The sequence below is a fragment of the Lottia gigantea genome (genome assembly GCF_000327385.1).
Source record: "Lottia gigantea unplaced genomic scaffold LOTGIsca_14, whole genome shotgun sequence".
Taxonomy (NCBI): Eukaryota; Metazoa; Mollusca; class Gastropoda; family Lottiidae; genus Lottia; species Lottia gigantea.
This window is the reverse complement of record NW_008707617.1, coordinates 2,006,558-2,027,142: the sequence shown is the minus strand read 5'-3', so window position 1 is coordinate 2,027,142 and position 20,585 is coordinate 2,006,558. Positions and strand designations below refer to the sequence as shown.

The 20,585-nt window shown below is 33.7% G+C and overlaps 1 protein-coding gene across 1 annotated transcript in view; it reads right to left on the bottom strand.

Moving 5' to 3' along the window:
* The window catches only part of LOTGIDRAFT_230659 (hypothetical protein), a gene marked incomplete at both ends in the record, with an annotated part of 20,979 nt that extends 8,752 nt beyond the window's left edge, over nucleotides 1-12,227 (bottom strand). The window contains 14 exons of the mRNA XM_009049706.1: nucleotides 391-468; nucleotides 847-1,038; nucleotides 1,683-1,763; nucleotides 2,790-2,855; nucleotides 4,021-4,065; nucleotides 4,263-4,327; nucleotides 4,963-5,100; nucleotides 5,740-5,809; nucleotides 7,157-7,217; nucleotides 7,826-7,913; nucleotides 9,647-9,787; nucleotides 10,247-10,420; nucleotides 11,926-11,956; nucleotides 12,147-12,227. Coding sequence (XP_009047954.1) covers nucleotides 391-468; nucleotides 847-1,038; nucleotides 1,683-1,763; nucleotides 2,790-2,855; nucleotides 4,021-4,065; nucleotides 4,263-4,327; nucleotides 4,963-5,100; nucleotides 5,740-5,809; nucleotides 7,157-7,217; nucleotides 7,826-7,913; nucleotides 9,647-9,787; nucleotides 10,247-10,420; nucleotides 11,926-11,956; nucleotides 12,147-12,227 — 1,311 coding nt within the window. The remainder of the gene's footprint in view (nucleotides 1-390; nucleotides 469-846; nucleotides 1,039-1,682; nucleotides 1,764-2,789; nucleotides 2,856-4,020; nucleotides 4,066-4,262; nucleotides 4,328-4,962; nucleotides 5,101-5,739; nucleotides 5,810-7,156; nucleotides 7,218-7,825; nucleotides 7,914-9,646; nucleotides 9,788-10,246; nucleotides 10,421-11,925; nucleotides 11,957-12,146) is intronic.
* Between the last annotated feature and the right edge of the window lie 8,358 nt (nucleotides 12,228-20,585).

Sequence of the window (20,585 nt, the reverse complement as noted above, 5' to 3'; positions counted from 1 at the left end):
CAAATTCCATTGATTCAAAAATCGTCAAATTCAATCTTGACTAAGATCTCATCATTATATATTTTCGTACAAAATTTCATTTAAATCGGATGAAAACTGTAGTCTCTAATTGTAACACTAATTATGATATTGAAAACACTAATTATGGTATTGATATTGAAAACACTAATTATGGTATTGAAAACACTAATCATGGGTATTGAAAACACTAATTATGGTATTGAAAACACTAATTATGGTATTGAAAACACTAATTATGATATTGAAAACACTAATTATGGTATTGAAAACACTAATCATGGGTATTGAAAACACTAATTATGGTATTGAAAACACTAATTATGGTATTGAAAACACTAATTATGGTATTTACAATGTAGAAGTATTTACCTTCAATTTTTCTAGTTCTTTATGTTTACTGTTTGTTTCAGCTACACAAGCTTTATAAGTAGTTTCTGCTTCAGCTGCCTGTAAAGAGATATACCATCTTGTTATTCTTTCAATCAAAATACAGCCATATACATTCATTATGATGGTATGTTTGAAGAACCTTAATTACAGACTCATGTCACTTCTGTTTCATTGGCTCAATTTGGTAAATCCTGATGTTTAAACATATTTCTAACTTGTTAGAAATGAATTAGCGGGAGGGGTACAAACCATTTTGCATACCCCCCTCCCCTCCCCTCCCCCGTACCCCTACTGGTCTGCCTTTATTTTTTTAATTGTAGAGAAGTCAGAAAAATGTCATGGATAAGTTTATTAACTAGAAAAGTAAAACCAGAACAACTATATTATATCCATTTAATCACTTTAGAAGGAGAGAGTTTTTGGCCCTGATATTACCTTGTGCATAGCCTCCTCTTCTAATTTCTTCTTCTTCTCTAGTTTATCTCCTTCTGCTTTATTTACAGCCAGTCTAGCTCTCTCATAATCTTGTTGACGTGTTATATATAAAGACTGAGCTCTATTCAAATTTGATACGGCTTCATGCTTTATATTGAAAAAAAAGCAGAAATCATTACTTATAACCCTGCACTATATAGAGATAATATTTAATATATCAAATGTGTCTTCACCACAGATTTTTGTGGCTTAATACCATAAATAAACCATAAACTATACTCTTAGGTACAATTCAAAACCTTAGCAAGGAAGGTAATCAAGTAGAATAAATACTAATTAATGCTTTCAAGCCAGTTTTCTGCTGTGTTCATTACCTGTTAAACTATCTTTAAAAAATAGTGCACAGCTCATGTTTATAATTAAAATCATACATTCTTGACTTCTGTTTTTTGAAAGATGCCTCATACCTCTAAAGTCCAAATAGCATCCATTCATTCCCATGCCATGTTAGAAACATAAAATGAACAATATTTTTGTTGAAACAACCCTTTCTTAAAGGAGAGCAAACAAAGTTTTATAAGGATGAAAAACGCTGTGTTCATAAGGATCCTGTCTACTAGTAATTCCTTGGCTAAATCTCATAACAATGATCTTTCCCAGACTGTTGAGATGACTTATTCAAGGTCACCAGCTGAATGCAGTAAGACCACCATTTGTTCATTGTAACTGAGCAATTTCTTTGGCTCAAACCTAATGATTATATAATATAAGCTCAATGAGACCATAAGCCTTCAGCAATTCATTTTAAACGTAAAGATAAAACATTCACAGCTTACCATTTTCTTAAATTCCTTCACCCAATTGTCTTTAACAGATTTTCTGACTCTGTCATGCTCTACTTTTCTGGCACTAAGTGGCTTGAAATTATAATTCAATTTATTAATCAGTCATACATGGAAAACAAGTCTCCAGACACAAAACTATACATGACCAATGAGTTGGAACATTCCAAGACTAAAAGACTATTGTGTAGAGCCCCGTCATTAGATTGGGGTCTGTGGGGGCTGGGCCCCAGCAAGTAATAATTAAGCCCCAGCAAAATCTTCTTCAGTTCAGTTCTTAATACTAGTAATATTATTCCAGTAATTCAAATAATTGAAAGTTAAAAGAAAACCGCTTCATTTTATCGCCAGCTCTGTCGTTGGGTGGGGCCCATGGAGGCATGGTTCCAGCAAGTGAGAATTAAGCCCCAACAAAACCTTATTCAGTTCAGCATAGAGATTGATTCATTTACAGTATCTTTGTACAAAGTCAAAAAGATATAGATTTTGGTATGTTTTTGTCACCTCAAAACTGTCAGAAATGAGTTCTCTGGGTCTTTAATTTTCCAAATTTTCTGAGTACAAACTCTGAGCCCCGGCCAGCACAAATTCATTCCTGGCAAGGGTGCTGATTGTGTAACAGGATAAAGACATAAGAATTAGTAGTGAATTGCAATATATTTATAAACCATTCATCATGCCAAAATGTCTTTATTCCTATCCAACCCAAAGTTTATATTTTGCATTGAATTTCAATTTTTGGAATTGAGTAACTTCAGATGATATTTATTTATATTATTTATTTATTGATATTAACTTCTGAGTGGCAATTTAGCATCATATCTTATATCAATATTTCAGGGGCTTAGTAGTGATACAAAGAGTGTGACGTAACACTGCAGCCTCGAATAGGCGAATGAAATGGGGTCATCAACAGAGTCAGTAGAAGAGAAAATAAGTCTGATCTAATTCGATGTATGTGTTATTTAATATATAATACAATTTCCGTGTATGAATCTTTTTGTTTCAGAACAGTAATTTTACACAGGTATGCAATAAGATATAAATTCACTCCCCTCCCCAATAGTCAATGAAATAAGATAGATCAAGTTTTTAACTTACCTCTATAAACTGACTAGTCATTAATAATGCTTGTGTTGTTTGACAGTTACTACTAAACTCCATATCCTTAAAAACATAAAAAAATGTTATAGTAGGTATAGTATTGCACAGTCAATCCAACTGTAGATGGGCTTTTCGTATCTGTAGCTTCAGTGTGATTACGACCCCTGTCCAGTGTAGAAACCTTATGCACTTCTTCTTTTATATATTAATAATAGTATATCATATTTTTGTATTTTGTATTAGGTGACAGATTAACATAAGCCTCAACTTGTTTCCGAACCCCATTTGTTTTGATTATATTCTGGAAGTATCTATACATAAAATTATTTATCTAATATGCCAATGAAGGATTATTGCAAGTTCAAAATGTTTATAGCTTGTAGAGCCAGCACAAGCCAAGTGTGAACAGACAGATAATTCATAATAACATTGACCAACAAAATATAAATCAAAAGAATCCATAATGCCTAGTTCACCCCAACGGCGAATGCCGCGCTTTAAATCGGCGAGCAAAGCGCCATCATTTTTTGTTTACTTTTCCAAAAATATCACGATCTCCTAAGTAATGTTACGCTCTGATAAACTCTGATACGAATTGGTTACGCTTTGGGGACGAATTATCTCCCGATATGATCAGGCCTTGTTACGCTTTAAATCACGCTTTGATAAGCTTTGATGCAGTTATAACGCTTTAAATCACACTCTGATACGATTATCAAGCTCTGTTGTGCATTGTTAAGCTCTGTTACGCATTGGAAAATTTCGAAATGGCCGATTTTCCTGCCGCTTTTGATCAAGTGGTGACAGACCGTGAAGACTGGGGTCCCCGCTTTGAATAAAGCTCTGTTAAGCTTTCCTACACTTTGAGTCAAGCTTTGCTGAACTTTGTTACGCTTTGTTAAGCTTTGATACGTTCTCGGCGCTTTAATCAATTCGTGACAGAGCGCCCAAAATTTTTAAACAGTTTAAAATTTTTTGGCGCTCTTGCCGAATATCCAGCTTTGCTCAAAGCTTTCCAACGATCTATTAAGACCCTGGCGCTTAAGTCGAGCTTTGTAACGCTTTGTACGCCGCTTTAAAGCGCCATCAAAGCGCCGTTGGTGTGAACTGAGCATAAAGAATTGTAGCATGTAGAGTGAGCACAAGCCAAATGTGTACTGACGGGCGGATTACAATATACAACAATTGTAGAGATCAGTAGATTATAATATAAACCTCTATGACTTACTTGTGTCAGTACAGTACAATACACTGATTGAAGTGGTAAAAAGCCCTGCAATAATCAGTAAAAACAATTGATAATAAAATATAATTAATAATGAAAATTATTGCACCAGCCAACCTTGACACAGTATGATTGCATAAAGAAATTGTTTACTTTTTATAGGTATTATATTTTGTGCTTTATTTGTTGATAATGTACTTGAAGTGAAAATCTTTCAATTACAATCCAAAACCAAAATAAAATACCTCATCTGCTAAGTTTTGTTTTGTTGACTGTACAAGTTTTTGAAGGTTTCTGGAATACTCGATTTCTAAAATACAAAAGATTTAAAAATTTGATCCTTATTTCTACTAAATACATATTCACAAACACAGCAGAGTAACAACATGATAGTTCATGGCTTCCACAAGTTAATGGATTATAGTTAAGGTTAAAATGTCCTACTCTGGTCATTTACCCAAATTTACAATGTTTTACATTTTCAGGATGTGTGTCGATTATTAGATTCATAGAGTTAAGTACAGTGAAACTCCTGAAAATCTGCCATGTACAGGACCAAATGATTTGCCCCATTTTTAGAAGTGGCTGATTTTGTTGGAACTGTGAAAGTTAAACAAAAGTGGGCTTCACAATTACAGACACTTTCTTGTGAGCTTCATGTTCCACATTTTGTGTCAAAGAAATTGTGTTTTCCAATCAGACAGAAAACAAAATGAAATCATTAATGAGGTTGGTCATCTATCATTTCAATTTGGCTGCGAAATTTGTTTAATATTGTAACGATGCCCAGTATATCATATCATTATTAGTCTTCTTTAATTATATCATCATAATATCAAACTCTATATCACAATATCTTAGATAGCTGATTTCTAACTTTTGTTAAATGTACACTTAACTACACATCTTTAAATAACAGAAGATCTAGTATAGAAATCTACTAACCCAACAAGGCTTTCTTCTCAATATAACTCATAATGTCTCGAGCATATTTAGACCAGGCTTTAGCTCTCTGAAGAGCAAGGTCTAATCCTGCTTCAACTTGAACTAGAATACTGTCCACATCATTTTCAAAAAGAGGTGCTACAAATAATTAAGTAAAAATTAAGAACTAAAAGATCAAGGGTACAGTTTTTCCCTCCAAAAATTGACATTTACTATGACAAGATAGATTGACTAAAAGATGGTCATATAAACATTAATCTAGTGTCATGAAATGGAGGATAAACAGCACCATTGCCAGGAATGAATTGGTACTGGGGCTCAGATTTTGTACTTATTTTGAAGAATTAAAGGTCCAGAGATCTCATTTCTGACAATTTGGAGCTGCCAAAAACACATCAAAATCTATATCTATTTGATAATGTACAAAGACACTGTAAATGAATCAATCTCTATGCTGAACTGAATAAGGTTTTGCTGGGGCTTAATTCTCACTTGCTGGAGCCATGCTTCCATGGGCCCCACCCAACGACAGAGCTGGCGATAAAATGAAGCGGTTTTCTTTTAACTTTCAATTATTTGAACTACTGGAATAATATTACTAGTAATTTATCATCCATTGGTTTGGTTGTAATGTATCACAAATTGGTAATTTCATGCACTTTTGATATTTAATTTGTCTATTTGTCAACGTCGCTTTTGTCAAGTGAATACAATACACATATCATGACAGCACTAATCATTACTTTCCTATCTAGAGCATTCAATATTTTCACCTACCTTCCACAGATCCATTGGCACATTCTCTCCCAGTTTCCTCACCTCCAGCAGTGGTTAAATTATCAAATGACTACAAAATACAATATAGTAAAATTTCAACAAACAATAATAAAACATTGCAGATAAAATAGTAATATACTATCCTCCACATGTTATCATATGACCAAAGAAAATGTAATGTCATCAAATAGCAATATACACAATATACAAGTTTTATAGTTATTATTCTTTCATATAATGCTAAAATAGCTTGCCAGGCAAGGTAATATACGCCCACTGGTAGCTTTGATTTTGAATAAAAATATTTAGCAGTAAAGTAACAATCACCAGTATGAAATATTCAACCTTCAGTCATACACTTCTTTTGAACTATTTAGGGCGATACTGAATAATATTGAGTATGAGTTATTGCCCTTGTTCTTGGAAAACATGTTCAATTTTTAGCTCGTGAAAACTCTAGAAGGCAAATATTCAATCTTCAGCATGGGACTGAATAATAAAACCAAGTTTGGTCAAAATCCAGCAAGAATCATGCCTTTAAGTGTTTAAGAGCTAAATTTGAAAGCATTTTCCAGAACAAGGGCAATAACTCATACTAAATATTTTTTAATTCTTCTGATTTTCAAGTGGGTTCGTCCTTGGGTGATTATGAACACTCATACCAAGTTTCGTTAAAATAGGGTTTATCCTTGCATGATTTCGAACATTCACATCAAGTTTCATCAAAACCCGTCAAGAATTGTGCCTTGTAGAATAAATATGAGCTAAAAATTGAATGCATTTTCAAGAGCAAGGGCAATAACTCATACTAAATATTTTTCGATTTTTCTGATTTTCAATAGGTTTTATCCTTGATTGATAACAAACAGTCACACCAAGTTTTGTCAAAATCCGTCAAGAATTGTGTCTTGTAGAGTGTTTACATGCAATTGTGAACAGATGGATGGACATGGGTGACGACAATATACGGCCCCAATGCATGTGGGCATATAAAAATAGAATTTAGTATAAAAGAATTTCACAATAGATATACATTAACAATGTTATAAAATATCAGTGGGGAGCCAAGGTGGCTCAGTGAGTTAGATGCTTGCTGCCTTATCTCAAGGTCCAGGGTTTAATCAGGAATAGGTCAAGCTAATAACAACATTGCCCCCTGTCAGTGATGCAGATAAGATGAGGATGAAAAAACATCTATTTTTCAGATGGGAAATAGAGTAAGCTAATGTTGCTCTCCTGACAAAATTTTCCTCACTGCACACTACATAGAATTACTCGTCTTCATTAGCTAAATTAGTTGCAGAAGAGTAGGACATAAAACTTTATTTATTCAATCCCATTTAATATATTAGTGCAAGTTTGAACCCTGTGACAGTGATCATATCCAAGTAAAACATAAAATATTTGAAAAACTAACCTTAGTTCTGCCATCTGAAACAATATCTAGTAAAACATCACCCATTAAATATTCAGACACACTGTAAATATTCAATTAATATATCATCTTTAATATGTTTCACATGTAACTCAATTAAAATAATAGAATGTTTTATAAAATATTCTTTTCACTTACAACCAATCTTTGTAGGTTTTGTTTTGAGTCTTAATCACAACTTTCCATCAGAAATCATTAGGCCTATATCGTATAATCTTTTAAAGGGACAGATGCGTCATTTTTTATTTTAGTATTGAATTATTTAAGTACTAGAATTGTAAGAAAATCGCATAATTCCTTTCAAAATACAGGAATATTACTCATTATTTCTATATATGTGTTTTAAGAGTATCTTAAATTAATGAGTCGTCATTTTAACATTCAAACGTGGATTTGAAGGCTAAAATTTTGACAGTGAGTTGTGAACACTATTACTGATTGGCTTAGATAGAAAATTCCTGTTTTTGAGGCTTAAGTATGATTGGGAAAAAAAATGGCGAATTTGTCCTTATAATATAGCAGTCTGAAGATTAACACAGATGTAATTGTCATCATCGGGAAATTCATTTTATGACGATGTAAATTTATTCAAATTTATTAGTAGTGTTCCATTATTTAATGAATTTGAAAGGAATGAAAATAAAAAAGTACCTGCTACTAAAAGCTAGAGCTAATTGATCAATACAATCACAGAAACTACTAACATCTTCACTTAATATACAATTCTGATAGTCATAATCTATAATATACAATTACATAGAAATAATATAAATAAAGCATGGTCAGTTGTCTGAGATTCGCACAGTGTGAAACTCTAAATAATGTTTCAGGTTCTGTTTTAATACAGGGTTCATACAGCACTTTGCCTCAAAAATTCAAAGACTTTACAAGGTCTGGGCTTTGAAATTCAGGGACTTTTCAATGATATTAGTCTGACAGAATACACATGTACCTTACTTCTGAACTGTGAAATCAATAAAGATAGTTAATATTTGTCAATGGGGTTAATGATAAAAATATACACAATTTGACTCAACTCAAAATTCAAAGACTTTTCAAGAGAAAATGGGTTTTTTATGGTGTTTTCAAAGACTTGAAATCAAAGTTTTTCAATGCTGTGCAAACCCTGTAATATTTCTACTATTACTAAGCACTATTTTAACAGTAAAAATATTTTGTTACCTGTATCATATACATAAAATACTATATCGTGTGGCCAAGAAAATTTCAGAATTTTTCAAAAAGTATCAATGCTATGATTATAATTTTTTGACCTCATATTTATATGGATATAGATATCTTTTCACTAAATTACTGTTTTAAAGGTCGAACCATTTGGAAATATCAGTCATTTTAAAATACTGTAATTTCTTCTCTTTTATTGAACTAAGAGCATGACATTTTCAGCCAAAAATAAACCTCCAAAAGTTTTTTCCATGAAAAAATTGCCTTCTAAATTTTGAAAATAGATATAATATTTTGAAATATTGCCAAACAAAACTACCCACTCCTGGTTCAATCTAAGAAATAACATTATGAACAGTATGAAATTACATTAAAAAAATCAAAATCTTCCACATGTCTTTTATGAAGCTAACGATATAACCCTCTGCTTGTGTTTATAATTCCACTTTGTTCAAATTGTAAAGGGTTTCCAATAAGGCTGCAACAATTAAACGTGTAAACGAAAACATTTTGGCCACTAAACGTTTAGAAAATGGACAATCCTTTAAAAAAAAAAAAATAACTTCTGTCGGTAGTTTTGATTTTGATATTCCCTCCGATAGGTTTTCTTACGTAAGTTTTCTAACGTATGTATGTACAAACGTATTACGTATGCAAGTTGATCATAGATGCCTTAAAACTGTTAGAGCTGTCTTTGTTTTATTGCTACTCTACACAGTTCCACGCAAAAAAGTCCCAAATTTTTGGAGAAACAAATTAGCCATCTTGAATTACCCGTATCTTTAAAGTGAAAGAAGATGCGTTTTTGTGGTTGGTTAATAAATGTTCTATAAATAGATCGTTTTTTTCCAGCCTTTCAGCCTGCCACCTTCTCATGAACGTAATCTTAAAGGCGTTGATCCAACATTCGTGATGCTTTTTAAGCCTCTTAGCTGTGATGACAATTATTTTTTACGACATTCCTCAATAATGTTGTAGTCCTACTTTTAATTTATTTTGGCCAATAAGCTGTCACGTGACGTAAAAAAAAATATGGCAGAAAATTTATATTTCATTTCCTCTGTCATACAATATAACTATGACTACACCATTTTACAAGTCTATTGAAAATTCGTCACAATCTGTTTAAACGGTACCGTTTCGATTAATAACTTTCGTGTAAACGTTTACAGAAAGTGCTAAACGTTGCAGCCTTAGTTTCCAATGGTTGTCAATGTCATAAGACATCATTAACATTATCTACTACTGACAGTAACAGATGGACATCAAACATAAAAAGAAACTTACTCTTAATTTTTGCTATCAGATTTGCTGAAGCTGAAAAGAGATCTGTTGAATGGAGAGCTGGGTAGGTTTGTAACACATTTTTCAGTATTAATAAAACTTCGCCAAGTCTTTCATGAGCTATAACTTTAACTTCTTCATTATCTGAAAAATACCAAAAGTTGGTGAGTAATAATCGAACAAATAGGTTTAATATATTTTCCTGACAAATTATTTTTAAACTTTAATAACAAGAACATAGCTTTCTTGTCTGTTATTTTGTTTTACTGCAAAAAATCTCTTTGGGCCTTTAATGATGAGTTTCCTTATTTTTTAGTGTCAAATTAAGCAAACTGTTTGATTAATCAGTGTTTCTAATGAATTATCATGTATTCTTAATCATATCATTACGTTTTTATTGCATATAAATAGGATTTTTAACCAATGATAAATGTCCATGTATTAATATTATGAATTAATTATGGACATGTGAGACAAACTGGTATGTCATAAGAACACCTTTACTTTCTATTCATATAAGTATTAACATTCTTATAAATGAAAATAAGGGAACCCATCTTTAAGGCAATGTGTTTTAATCTATCTGCTTTCTGACATTCTTACCTCTTCCTTCCAAAAAAATACTCTTTAGTTTTGCCAGGGTATCAGAAAAATCTTTGACATTTTGTGTAAGAGCTATAATATCATCTTGATTCATTATGACTGGAATTGTTCCACCATGTTCCATACAATCAACAGAGGAACTTTTCCCTTTATGCTTTGTTACAGGCATATCAACTGAAAAATAATTATAAATAAATGAATTTTTGGTCATATTTGATATTTATTATTATGTTATCTTTTCACTTCGATCGATCATTTATATCCATTTTCTAAATTTGTTTATAATTTAGCTGTAGTTAAAAAAACAACACAAATTCTTCCATAAGAAACAATGATGGAGCACAATGTATCTTTCTTATTTCTTATATCATGAAATGATTTATTTAAAAGGTAAAATTATCAATCTTACTAATAATGTTACAAGTTCCTTAAGGTTAGAGAGGTAACGGAAAGTTGCAGTGTATTTCTCTATTTGGTAGAAAATTTAATAGCATATCATCATGATAGATTTTGATGTATCAATAATCAAAATATTTTGTTCCAAAATCTCTAGTCAAAATAAATAGTTTCCTTGAAGCTGATGCCATGTTAACCAATGTGATTGGATCTATAAGGAATAACCCATGAAACAGTGGGTAGTATGATTATAACACACAGCTCAGTGGAAGTTGATTTTTCAATCAAAACAAACTTTGAAACTTTAGTGGTTGTTCATTAAATCTGCAGTTCCATTCAATCCTGTTATAATAATGTTTTTTATTACCATGGCATGTCATGTAGGACCTTTTTCTTGAAAATGGGATATTGGCTGCAAGGAGGCTGTCAAATGCTCCACTTTTGATTTGCTATTTGCAGAAACAGATTCTACATTACACGCTTTGATTGGTTAAAAATAACATCATTAAAAGAGGACTGCAGTAGTAACTGGTTAGATTAATGGAGACTCAAAAATATTAGAAAAAGGAACCTCTACACTTTACCAGATACCGGTATTAATTTAAAGGAATACTACCTTTTTTTACAACCTCAAACATAATCAACAAGTTACCTTTTCACCAGTTAGACTTAATAGAATAGAATCTCTATAATCACTAAGATAATTTTATTAATACAATGTAATCTATATCAGAGGCAGATATTTGACAGAAGTTGACTTTTGATTTTAATTGTAGTGTATGAAACTTCTGCTAGGTGTCATGATAACTTTTTTGTTTTATTTTGATTTATTTCAGCTTAAAGTATTTCATCTGGTTCAGTGGCATCTTTTGGCTAGGCTAGTTTGAAATTTGATAGTTTTGTATCCTACTTTTCTAAACCAGACTATTTCATTTATAGGCCTTTGCTCGTTTGCCTTTTGTAAATTTGTCTGGGTGGGCTTCTAAATGTAATTTGATCAGCTTTATGAATAACATGTAAATTAGATCTAGCCTAACCTTATGATGGAAGATTGTAACTTTTACCAATAGTAATACAATATCACAGTAGACCTATATGGAACTGTGCCAGTATTGACAGTAAATTTTACAGATAGTATTGATTCCTCAGTTTATTAGTAGCCTACTCAGTTTATTAGTAGCCTACTCAGTTTATTAGTATGCTGCAGTTCTTTAATTTGATTTAAAAAGATTCGAGATACACTACAACAACAGATTGATGAGCGAGTTTTAGGATTGACCTACTTTCTAAGTTACCGATTTCCTGGCCTAAAAACTTTAAACATAACAACCATAAACTTTTCAATTTAGTTAACAAAAAGTTCATTAAAATACCCAGCCCAAATTTCAATTAACATACCCTACAGTCATAAGGTATGGATACCTCCAGGTAGAACTTAAAAGTTCATATCAATTAGGCCTACACCTTTATTGAAAGTGTTCCTGACTTTGTTTGTGTAACCTACCTTTGTTAAATTAGTTTCAACATTCCAACCTTGATGTACGATAATACACATAAATAATTCAATCATAGCATTAACTCGCATAATAATCCAATAAGGAGTAAGGATGTTTATAAAGTTAGCCTTCAATTGCCGGACATTTTGTAAAGAATTCAAGATTTGATGAAGTTGAAGCTAAAAATAGAAGCAAGGGTAGCAACACTGAACATCTCACCTATTCTCACATACCACTACTAAATATTCACTTCACGTAGTTAAACATCTAACAAAACTTGCTCGATTTATTGAAAATACCATAAACTTTCTCACTAATTAGAGGGGCTCACCTGGCCAAAACTAGCCTATATTATTTCGTTATTTTATATTACAAATCCTTATCTAAAAGGTAAACATCATGTCCTGGTTTAAAAATGGGTTTCCTTCTTTTTTAGTGTCAAATCAAGCAAAATATTTGATTTATTGGTGTTACTAATGAATATCATTTTTTTTCTTAAACAGTAATAAATCTCCACGTAAACAAAAAAAGACTTTTTGATCTTTCTTGATCGGTCACTCATTGGAATTCTGCTTGTAATTTTTGACTGTTCTGTTCATAATAAAGTCTTTGTCGTTAAATAGCACGGTGCTTGGGTAATATTTCTAATATTAATATTTTTTTAATATTACTTGTCATCTTTCCACGCAGTGTTAAGGTTGGATTTGAACGGTTTCGGGATTGTTGACTCAACGACAGAATTTGGTAAGGAATTCCAAATGTTTACTATTCTGTGACAAAAGCAGTGTTTTTTTTCTAACACATTATTTGTCATTTTTCGTCGTTGCTCCTGGTTATTATTTCTTTCGAGTAAGTAAGTTAATAGATTATCGTTTAGGCCTATATGGTTGTCTTCACCTCTGATGAATCTGAATACTTGTACCACATCGGCTTTTTTTCGAAGCTATTCAAGAGTTGGTAAGGCCTTAAAAATCTGAGTCCATCTGGATATGGCAGATATTCCAGATTTCTGGGCTAAGTATTTAAGTTGTACGCCTTTGTACATTTTCGATACCGTACCTATTACGTCCTTCTTAAGCCCAATTAGCATTTGGTTTTCTTTAAATAGATATTTGCTTAATTTATAATTTTTTTTAAAAAAATCATTGATTTATAATTTTAGTGCAAGAATTAAAGTAGTTTTTTTTTGATAATATATTATTATAAATATTGTTTTTTTTTTTTTAGGTCTTTCGACTACGAGTACGAAATTACATTTTAACATATTAACCTTTCAACCACCATAATCCTTAGAATTGAATTGAATTGAATTGAATTGAATTGAATTGAATTGAATTGAATTGAATTGAATTGAAATTGAATTGAATTGAATTGAATTGAATTGAATTGAATTGAATTGAATTGAATTGAATTGAATTGAATTGAATTGAATGGAAATGAAATGAAATGAAATGAATGGAGTTTTACGTCCTACTCTTCTGCACCTTGTGGGCTAATGAAGGCGGGCAACGCCATGCAAGGTGCCATGAGGGAAATTTTGCCAGGACAGCGGCATTAGCCTGCTCTTTTTCGATTTCCAACTGTCGAGGGATCTTTAACGTGCACAGCCTGTAGCACACCGGGCCTCGGTTTATTGTCCCATCCGAACGACTAGACGCTTTTTCCATGTCAGCCCCTCTTACCTGCATCACTGACAGGGGGAAACCGGGTTGAAAAATCCGAAGGTATTATCTCGACCTATGCCGGGATTGAACCCTGGACCTTCAGGTTAGCGAGCAAGCGTCTAACACACTGAGCCACCGCGGCTCCCCTTGAATTGAATGGAGTTTTACGTCCTACTTTTCTGTCTGCACCATGTGGGTTAATGAAGACGGGCAACGCCATGCAGGGTGCGATGTGGGAAATTTTGCCAGAACTGCGGCATTAGCCTGCTCTTTTTCGATTTCCAACTGTCGAGGGATCTTTAACGTGCACAGCCTGTAACACACAGTTTATTGTCCCATCCAAACGACTGGACGCTTTTTCCATGTCCTAATCATTAGATGTGGTCTAATTAGAATCTTAGGCTATATAGTGACAGGAATATTTCTTTGTCTAGATTGGCAAATGTTTTTTTTATCATTCCTAATCTATTTGCCTTTTTGATAGTATCTACAATATGGGTGACTTTGAGGTTATCCTGAAAAACTACTCCGAAGTCCTTTTCCTTGATTAAGAGGTCTGTTTGAGTCACCTATGTAATATTGGTGTTTCGAGTTGTTGAATTCAAAGTGGAGTGACTTGCATTTTTCAATGTTGAACGACATCATCCATTTATTTGACCATTCTACTAGATTGTTCAAATCTGATTGGAGATTGCCGATATCAGACTACTGTCTATTAGGACCAATAAGCTTTGTGTCGTCTGCAAATAATTTAATGACTGTAAACAATACACCATCAATTGTTAAAATACGAGGAAAAGTACTGGGCCTAGGACACTACCCTGAAGGACTCTACTATAAACATCCATCTAAGGTGGTGTGATTTGGTTCAGCATGACTTCTGTTGGTTAGGAAGTTTTCCACCAACTTTTTACTAGATATGCCAAGATTTTGCATTTTGATAGTGATTCTCTTATGTGGAACCTTGTCGAACGGCTTCTGGAAGTCCACGTAGATTGCATCTATGGGTATGGAAGAATCTAGATTTTCTGTTATGTAGTTGAGTACTTCCATTGGCTTAAACAATTACAGACTGGTGGCATTTCTTTCAATACCTTTGGATGGAAACCATTTGACCGGTTGACTTTGAGAGATCTAGATCCCCTAGCTGTTTAGTAACCTTTTTTAGGCCTACATGAATATGTGGTCGTATATTGTCGTCGCCCCTGTCCGTCGGTCCGTCTGATTTTGATAAAACTTGGTGTGATGCTTTAGATTGATAAGATCTCGGTCAAGTTCGAATTTGACATATTTTCGATGAACGGTTTTTGAGATATTGCCCTTGACTTAGAACGCCTTGAAATTTGTTAAAAAAATTGTTCGTGAGCAGGATTGAAGCTACAGTTTTCATCCGATTCTGATGAAACTTGGTGTGATCATTGGAATTCATAAAATCTCGGACAAGTTCTAACTTGACGCATTTTCGATGATCGGTTTTTGATTTCGGGGAAGGGAGGGTTTGATTCTCCCAAATGTACAGGCCTAGGGTGGAGCAGACACTTTATTTAGAAATTAGGACTAAGGGTCTTGATATTGGGTTTTCTTCTGTTCTTATTCTGATCTGAAATTAGAAAAAATAACTCGCCCGATGGGCGAGAAGTATAGTATATGTTATGTACTGATTGTTTTTAGTTTACTATGAACAATATTATCATGAAATTTGTTAAAAATAGTTCGTGAGCAGGATTGAAGCTACAGTTTTCAACCGATTCTGATGAAACTCGGTGTGATCATTGGAATTGATAAGATCTCGGACAAGTTCTAACTTGACGCATTTTCGATGAACGGTTTTTGAGTTATTGCCCTTGACTTTGTTAAAACGCGTCGAAATTTGTTAAAAATAGTTCGTGAGCAGGATTGAAGCTACAGTTTTCGACCGATTCTGATGAAACTTGGTGTGATCATTGGAATTGATAAGATCTCGGACAAGTTCTAACTTGACGCATTTTCAATGAACGGTTTTTGAGTTATTGCCCTTGACTTTGTTAAAATGCGTCGCAATTTGTTAAAAATAGTTTGTGAGCAGGATTGACGCTATAGTTTTCAACCGATTCTGATGAAACTGGTGTGATCATTGGAATTGATAAGATCTCGGACAAGTTCTAACTTGATGCATTTTTGATGAACGGTTTTTGAGTTATTGCCCTTGACTTTGTAAAAACGTGTCAAAATTTGTTCGTTAGCACAATAGAAGCTACAGTTTTCAACCGATTCTGATGAAACTTGGTGTGATCATTGAAATTGATAAGATCTCGGACAAGTTCTAACTTGATGCATTTTCGATGAAATGTTTTTGAGTTATTGCCATTAACTTACGAAATACACGTCAAAATTTGTTCGTGAGCACAATAGAAGCTACAGTTTTCAACCGATTTTGATGAAACTTGGTGTGATCATTGGAATTGATAAGATCTCGGACAAGTTCTAACAAGAGATATTTTTGATGAACATTTTTTGAGTTATTGCCCTTGACATTGTAAACACGCGTCTAAAGTTTTTTTTTGCCCTTGATTAGAGGTGTGTGATTTAATTGTTTGTTGTATTTGGGTTATTGATATTGATTTTTAAAAATTTTGTGGAATTATTCAGCATAAATAATTTCTTCAATATGAGAAAATTCGTACTTTAGTAACTAAAGACTTTTTATATTATTTTTGACAGCTGCCAGTGAGCGTATGTTACCTTGCATCGCAAGCTATCTTCTTGTAGTTTGTTGCTGATTGCTGATCATTGGCTGGAGGTTTATTTGAGGTGTCTTCTAGCGTGAAAACTAAACTGAAGAAGTTATTGAGTTCAATGGTTTTTTTTTCTAGAACTCCTGTTAGGCCTGCACCTTCTTCTGTTATCAATTTCTTGATTGAGTGGTGCATTTTGTCTTAGAGTGGATAAATTTCCAGAAGTCTTTGGGGTTGTCTTTATTTCCTAATGCATTACCAGTTTCGTTTTTTTTCTGTGCGCTGTGTAATGGTCTCCAGAAACATGGCTACTAAATGCTTCATAATTGTAGTCTATCTTGTTTCGTCAGTAGTTTGACCAAGATCTCATCAATATATGTCACAGTAGAAACTGAAATCAAGGAGAATTTAAAATCCCCCGAGGTCAAAGTCCAATTTTACTTTGTCCTAGTACCAACTTCTGCTGCTAATTTCTATAAGCTTGTCACCCCTGAAAGTAGAATGCCAAAACTACAGTAAAGTTCATAACAAGTTGTGATGTCACTGTTCTTGGTATTCTAAACTTTGCAAGGTAAAACTCTGTGTTAGTCCGATCTGCTTCATGAATGGGCACTCCAACAACATCACCAACTTCATACTGCTTACACTTAGATACTGCTTCATTGTAACGGGGTTGCTGCTTGCTGGCGGACTTCAAATATTTCTCAGTAACGATTTTTGCTGTGCGGAGTACTTGGCTGTGAGATGGGGTTGGCTTCTGCTTCTGGTTCTGGGTCTGCTACACAGGTGGCCTGCGAGACCTCTGGTTCATTGTTTTCTGATGGTATCATATCTTCATCTGTGAGACCTTCATCGTCTAGGAGCTCTATCAAGGAATACTCGGTACGCGGGTCTTGCCCAAATACTCCTGCATATGATGGCTTGCTCGTGGTACTGCTGTTGGAAGTGTTTATAGCATAGGTAACAAACGTTAGTACCTGAGACCAACCTTGATCTGGATGTTCTTGTAACCACTTACCTAGTTCACCATTTCCAGGCTTAACACATCCTTGTGACTGGGGGTGTCTTGGACGACCTTGTAAAATCACCAACCCTGGCCACAACTTCTTCAGTTCATAAATAACCTGGTCCACAAATTCCCGTCCATTATCAGAGTGAAGCAGTCTTGGACATCTAAATAAACAAAAAGTCTGAACAAGTCTCCCTGCCACTCCAGCTACATGCTTAGATACTAGAGGGTAAATCCAACTAAACTTATTAAAATGGTCTCACATGTGCAATATCCACCTTTACTCCCTGTCTGGTCTACTTGTCATGTCTATAAGGTCTATTTGCACTCTTGTTAGGTAACCCAAAGATATGATAGGCTTACTGGTGCCACTAACCCACCCACACTCCGATCAAGTGTTTGGTGGACATACCAGTTTTATATATACCAGGTAATATCCACCATCACCTGTACCTTTCTTAAGATGATAAGAATAGTTAAAAATTTAATAAAGATACAGGTGAAGATCATCATGGGGTAACCATAATGATAATTTCTATTATATATATTTATATTAATTTTAATGTAGGAAAATAGTAATTAAATATATCTTAATGATATATTGTATATAGATATAATATTGTATATAAGAAACTTGAGATTATATATATTATATATTATTATCACAGACAGAAATATATCACAGATAGAAATTTAATGAATAAATAATATAATGATTAATATGTAATGATATGTAAAAATCTTTTATCATCAGTTTATTTAAAAATTTTAGTGATCAGATATATATTACTATTATTTGATGTCATGTTATCTGCTAAAATGGAGATGTTATTTCCAGCAGTCTAAATAACATGACATCATTAATGATACTGATTTCTGCATTTCTTTTTCTATATTCCCAGATTACATTCATATACTGGTAAATGTATGGAAAAAGGTCCTTGGATATCCCTGCTAAAAACCTCGATTCGAGACTGAGGGTTACTTCTTTCCCGAGGATGTTTTTGGCAAAACAGCAAAAACTATCCCGCAATGGTTTTAAAAATACACACCGGACAAATAGGTGCGCTAGATTCTCAGTGTCGTTTTTACAAAACGAGCGGCTGATATCTAAATCTAGCGCACTCATCGACCGGAGAAAACTTTTTGATGGGAGTGCATCATGTATAATAAGAACTAAAAAATCTTTTTCACGAGGCTTTAAAAAAGACTGATGCAGTAGTTTGAAGATGTTATCAAAACTAATATGTGGATTCCTTGAGGCTACATTAGGTTTAATTTCTGATCCATCCAGTAGCTTCCAGTATATCTCTTTCACATATTTAGTCTTCTCCCACTTAATGTTTTTTTTCATAAAGTTTCTCCGGGGTGATTTATATTTGTCCGGTGTGTATAATGTTCTGACTGGATAGTTCTTGCTGATTTCAAACACCCTCAGTGTTGGACCAAACGAATAGAATAGCAGGGATATCCAGAGATGTGAATTTCCTCGGTTAGCCCATATTATTTGTTGGAGTTCCATACTCTGAAGCTTTACCTCTATATCGGTTATTAGCTGTCCGCCTTGTTCTAGAGGCAGCTTCAGAGTATGCCTAGCTATGTACTCCTGTTTAGAGCTCCAAAAGAAATGAAATATGCATGAGTTGAGCTCTTTCAGGATGATCTTGTTGGGTTTTACAATCCTACCCACATACCAGACCTGTGGCAAAATATACGTTGAGAGAAAAAAGACTTTTTCTCCGTAACATAGAGATCTGTTTTTCCACTTAATCAGTCTTTTTCGAATTTTATTAGTATCGGATTCCAATTTAAATTTTGATTATTGAAGCCAAATATTATGCCTAAAAGTTTTATGTGTGGTTTGAAGTATTTTTGCCAGAGATTTGGTACGTGGGTAGTCATACCCCCTATAGCTAGGATTTCGGTCTTGTTGGCATTGACCTTTGACTCTGAAGCTCTTTGGAAGGATGTTAGTTCTTCATCAAGAGCTACAAATGAGTCTGGGCTAGTTATTATAACGGTCAAGTCATCAGCATGCTGGATTGACTTGACCTGCTGTAGATAATTTGGAATATCTATTCCAGTGATTTTTTGGTTATTCATGATGTTGTGAGCCAAGGGGTGGACGGCGAGGGCGTAGAGCGCCATGGACAGAGGGCAGCCTTGTTTCACGCCCCTCTGTGGTGTAAATCCCTTTGTAAACGCTCCACGCACCTCGCAGTGCACCACCAGCCCACTATATAATATGTTTATCCATTTGATCAATGGATACGGAAATTGCAAGTTAAGGAGGAGATGATTCAGATAGCGCCTGTTTAGCCTGTCAAAGGCCTTCTCCTGGTCAAAGGCACACAGGGCTATGTGAATATCCTTTTGGGCAGAATATTGTATGATATTATCAATCGAGAGCAGGTTGTTAAGGATAGACTTGTCCTGACCTGCCCCCGATTGCGAGTGTAAAAGAATGCTGTTTAAATATGGTTTTATACGATTGGCAATTACCTTAGCTATAATCTTGTAATCTACCGTCAGCAGAGAGATCGACCTGTAATTCTTTAGCTCAGTTCGCGAGCCTTTGTTTTTAAAGTTTATTGAAATGATGGAAGTTTTCAAACTGTCTGTCAGTTGTTCAGATAAATATACGTTATTGGTGGTATCCACAAGGTCATTCTTGAGAAGATTTTGAAATCTTGTAAAGCTTTAAATATTTCAGTATCTGTTACAAATGTTTTGTTAAGAAGCGATCTCTCTGCTGCCGGTAGGGGAATTAAGTTTGAATTGTTAATGTAGTCAGTAATAATACTATCTGGAACATCCTCTTCAGTATAGAGGTCAGTATAAAAAGTGTTGACTATTTCTAAAACTTCATTTTTCCCTGTTTGTATTTTCCCATTTGAATCAGTTAATTTTGTGATATGACGATAATTTGAATGTTCTATTTTCGCCTTTTTAAAAATTTCGACATTCTCTATGTCGTGATCTTCAAAAGGTACTTTAGATCGAATTATAAGTATGCCATTGTTCAAATGTTCTTCTAATAATTTTAATCTTGTATAATAA